Source organism: Dioscorea cayenensis, unplaced genomic scaffold (assembly GCF_009730915.1).
Source record: "Dioscorea cayenensis subsp. rotundata cultivar TDr96_F1 unplaced genomic scaffold, TDr96_F1_v2_PseudoChromosome.rev07_lg8_w22 25.fasta BLBR01001362.1, whole genome shotgun sequence".
Taxonomy (NCBI): domain Eukaryota; kingdom Viridiplantae; phylum Streptophyta; class Magnoliopsida; order Dioscoreales; family Dioscoreaceae; genus Dioscorea; species Dioscorea cayenensis.
The window spans coordinates 43,637-48,366 of record NW_024087753.1 but is presented as its reverse complement, the minus strand read 5'-3'; the positions used below and the strand labels follow the sequence as shown (position 1 = coordinate 48,366).

Genomic DNA, 4,730 nt, shown 5'->3' with positions numbered 1-4,730 from the left:
GACTGCCTGTTCGAATCCGCTCCTATCTCGGACTCCAAACCCCTCTTCCTCCATTCCACTTCACTCCAACCCTTCAAATCCGCCTACACCATCCCCAAACACCAAACCCACCATTTCATACCATCTGCCCACTATTCATTGGTCACTAACATGGACCCCACTTACACATCTCTAATTAAAAACCGCCACGTACACAAAACGTGCAGGGAAAGGGATCAGCCGGTGAATTCAGACAACCTAACCGGTGAAAACCCAAGGCTTTCCACCGGTTCTCTCGGTCACCGCCCGTTTGAATTCTGTGTCGAGGGGGGTTTACCGGAGTGAATTTAGGGTGGATTTCGAGTGAATTTCATTTCGATCCTCTAAAGTTAGAAAAAAAGAGAAAGCTCTCTACTTCTTCTTCTTCTCTTCATTCGAGTTTTCATTTCATTTCATCTAAATTTCAATTTCATTTGGGAACAACCAAGAAAGATCCCCAAACGTATTGTTATTATTATTATTATTATTATTATTATTATTTTCAATCTAATTTTTAAGAATAGTAGTTCATAGATCTGGGCGTTAAATCGGCGATGGAGGTTGTTTTGATCCTTGGATCGATGGTTTTTGGAGGGATTTGGGGTTTCTATGTTTCGTTTGATCGGTGAGTGAAGGATCTAGGGTTTGCGTTTTGAGTTTTTTGGTTTTGGTGATCTTTGATCTGTCTCACAGATGCCTCTTCTTCAACAACTGGTCGAAATCGGTGAGTTTTTAGGGTTTTTACTTTGTTTTTGTGGAAAAGAGATGATTTTGTTTGGTTTGATCGGGATTTTTCGGTTGGAGTGAGTGATTTAGGGTTTGGATTTATCTTTTGGTGTGTATTTAGCAGGGAGAACGGCGGCGAGTCGTAGTATGTTTGGTGGTCCGGAACGTGTGAGGCCAATCTCGGAGGAGGAGGAAGCGGCGGCGGCCGCAGCGGCGGTGATGAAACCGGTGGTTGGGAGTATGAGCGGAGAGCTTTCCGTTGATGTCTCTGCTTCTGCTACAGCGGAGGATTCGTTTTCAAGCTTGCTGGAACTCGCAGCAAACAACGATCTGGAAGGCTTTAAGAAGGCTGTGGAGCTGGAGGCTGCCGGCATCGACGAGATCGGGCTTTGGTATGGCCGGAAGAAGGGCTCCAGCCAGATGGTTCTACAGCATCGCACGCCGCTCATGGTCGCGGCTACATATGGCAGCCTCGAAGTTCTTGGCTTCATCCTTTCTTTGACCTCCATCGACGTGAACCGTGCCTGCGGGCCGGACAAGACCACTGCGCTCCATTGCGCAGCGTCAGGTGGTGCTGTCCACGCAGCGGAAGCTGTCAAAATGCTGATCGCGGCCGGTGCTGACCCAAACCTCGAAGACGCCAACGGTCTTCGCCCCGCCGACGCGATCGTTATTTCTCCGAAGCTAATCGATGTGAAAAACGCTCTTGAAGAGCTCCTTGGCGTTGCCGTCGTTGAGCGGCACCGCGCGCTGCGCATCTCCATCAACAACTCCAATTCTCCGCCTTTTTCTTCCTCTCCGGATCGGGATGGATCACCTACGTCTGAGCTGAACTCGCCGCATGGGTTGCCTCACGGCCCTACATCGGAGAAGAAAGAATATCCTGTGGATCCATCCCTCCCGGACATCAAGAACAGCATCTACGCCACCGATGAGTTCCGGATGTTCTCGTTCAAGGTTAGGCCTTGCTCGCGCGCGTATTCTCACGACTGGACGGAATGCCCGTTCGTGCATCCTGGCGAGAACGCGCGTCGTCGGGATCCGAGGAAGTTCCACTATAGCTGTGTTCCCTGCCCGGACTTTCGCAAAGGCGCTTGCCGGCGTGGGGATCTCTGCGAGTACGCGCACGGGGTGTTCGAGTGCTGGCTTCACCCGGCGCAGTACCGCACGCGGCTCTGCAAAGATGGCACTGGATGCACGCGACGTGTTTGTTTTTTTGCCCACACCAACGAAGAGCTCCGTCCGTTGTTTCATGTCCACTGGGTCTGCTGTTCCTTCCCCGAGATCTTCCATGGATATGGCTGCTGCCATGAACTTGCTCCCTGGATCTCCGTCTTCTGTCTCGGTTATGTCTCCGTTTACGCCACCGATGTCACCTTCTGCGAATGGAATGGGGCTGTCTTCTATGAATTGGCCGCAGCCGAACGTGCCAACTTTGCATCTCCCTGGGAGCAATCTGCAGTCCAGTCGTCTCCGTTCCTCGCTTAGTGCGAGGGATATGCCTATGGATGATTTGCTTATGATGCAGGATTTTGACGCTCAACAATTACTGAAATGAGTTCTGCTTCTCTTCCGGCCAAGCTCGCCTGGGCTCAAGCTCTGCTGGTGGCAATCGTTCAATCAGGACTAAGACGTTGAATCCATCTAACCTTGATGATCTGTTTTCAGCTGAGATCGCATCTTCTCCAAGGTATAATGCTGATCAGGGTGCCATGTTCTCTCCAACTCACAAGTCTGCTGTTTTGAACCAGTTCCAGCAGCAGCAGCAACAACAGCAGAGCTTGTTGTCACCTATTAACACTAGTGTGTTTTCACCCAAAGCTGTAGATCCTCAGCAGCTCTCTGGTCACCCTTCTCTTCTGCAGGCATCATTGGGGAATATCATCGCCTGGTCGTATGTCTCCCCGTGGGGTTGAGCCGATATCACCGCTGAGCTCTCGAATGGCTGCTTTTGCTCAGCGAGAGAAACAGCAGCAACAGCTGAGGAGTCTCAGCTCCCGTGACCTTTACTCTGGTAATTCAGTAGCTATTGGTTCACCAGTGAATTCATCATGGTCAAACACTAAATGGGGATCACCGTCCGGGACTCTTGATTGGGGTGTGAACGGTGCGGAGCTTGGCAGGCTTAAGCGTTCCAATTCATTTGAACTGAGGTCTGGCGGGGAGGAGCCTGACTTATCTTGGGTTCATTCTTTGGTGAAAGAGTCTCCTACTGAGAATAAGGAGAAGGCTATGGATACTGCAGCTGTGGCTGCTGCCCGGCCATCCTCCTCGGAGCCTGCTGGTGCTGGAGGTGATGGTTCCAATCCTAGTGCACAGGTTGATGGCCTTGATCATGCTGTCCTTGGTGCTTGGCTTGAGCAGATGCAGCTGGATCAGATTGGGGTTCAGTAAAAGATGGAAGTTTTTACTGAAATACAGTAGTATTTGATGACCCTTTTTTAGTAAATAGTATTTTTTGGTTTGTCGGGAAGAAGGAACTGCCAATCAAGAAGGTAGAAGGTGGTGGGTAAAATTCAGGTATTCATTTTCAGAAGGAAATCATTTATTATTATTATTACTTGGAGCTGAGTTGAGACAGTTTACAGAGAAAAAAATTAAAAACAAAAAAAAAATGAAGTTTGGGGAGAGCAAGGGTTTCACTGTATTGTTTCAAGGTTCTTCCCAGGTATATCTCTCTTTTCTGAAACCATGGATCCTTTTGTTTTTTTGCTACCCTTTTTAATCTTTAATCTACCAAAGTTCCGGCCTTTATATGTTTCATTTGCAATGAAGCTGGTCTAGCTTTTGTTACATTTTAACTCTCATTTATTAATTATGATATTTATTATATCTTCTTCATCCTGATAAAGGTGGTACCAATTTGAAGAGACTGTCCTGTTCGTTGTCTGCGGTTAAAACTAAGTTTTGACTTAGTCAGCAGGATGGGGGTATCTTATGTTGTTGGGTGATGTGTCCCACTTTGGTTTTGAATTATTGGGTGTGGTTGTTTTTTCCTTTTTATTTTTTTGAAAGGGTGTCAGTCAGAGAAGTGGGCACAATATATGGTACTCTCTTTGTATGTTTGATGTAACATTGGATCTAATCCTTTTATTTCTATTATTTGCGTATTCTTTACCAATTCGTGTGTGTGTTTTTTTTAATAATTCCTTATATTATATCTTGGCTTGTTTTTGGTGGAGGGGTTAAACTATGAGTAAGATAATCTTTAAAGTATTTTTTCAGAGTGGGTTTTATGTGGATTCTGACCATGTGGATGGTAAGATTATTTATTGTTTAGTTGGGTTGCTTTGTTAATGTATTGGGCAAAGTTTATGGCACCAAAATCACACCCAAATGTTTGTTTATTGTATCCAATGTCTTTGTACACTGAATGTGTTTTTTTAAATTGCTCATGCCTCAAGGTTGTTGCCCATTTGAATATGGTTATTAATTTTTTATTTTATTTATTTATTTGGGGTAATCCTTTGAATTTTGTGACTGAGATTCAAGAGATGGAACCAGATGCCCCCACAAATGTTAATCAACTTTGTACGCGTAGGTTTGTGTTGTGTTTGTAGGTCTCAATCAATGTGTGGAGAGGACATTTCAGGGGAACTTTGTGGGGGTGGTGCCATCTTATGTGGCGCCATGCAAATGTGGTATCAAATTCTCAGATTATTGATCAACCACTACTTTGATGGTGACTCTCTCTTTATCTATTATTCTGGCATTAATTTTGAATTTTTTTGATATTTATTTAGTTACTTAACTTTTGTCCTGGAATAGCAGTGAAATGAATGGGAATGGGGTGAGCATTGTTTAGTGGGTATGTAGATGGGATGGGATGGTTGGTGGGTGGAATCAAACTCATAGTACTGGTTTTTGGGAGTTGTGGGTCTACTTGCTTGCATATGAGTCTATCTTCTAAGTTTTCCTTACTTTTATTGCTCTTGATCAGATTGGATTTGGTGTGGGTTTGCATTAAAGCAGGATGAGCATATATA

At 45.5% G+C, this 4,730-nt stretch overlaps 1 protein-coding gene across 1 annotated transcript; it reads left to right on the top strand.

Annotated features, from left to right (window-relative positions):
• The first annotated feature begins 316 nt into the window (after positions 1-316).
• LOC120256259 (zinc finger CCCH domain-containing protein 24-like) lies at positions 317-3,865 on the top strand. Its single transcript, XM_039263979.1, is given in 6 exon segments — positions 317-742; positions 869-1,992; positions 1,994-2,295; positions 2,297-2,614; positions 2,616-3,412; positions 3,597-3,865. Coding segments are annotated over 5 exon segments (2,298 nt in total). The 5' UTR covers positions 317-711; the 3' UTR covers positions 3,139-3,412; positions 3,597-3,865.
• The last annotated feature ends 865 nt before the right edge of the window (positions 3,866-4,730 follow it).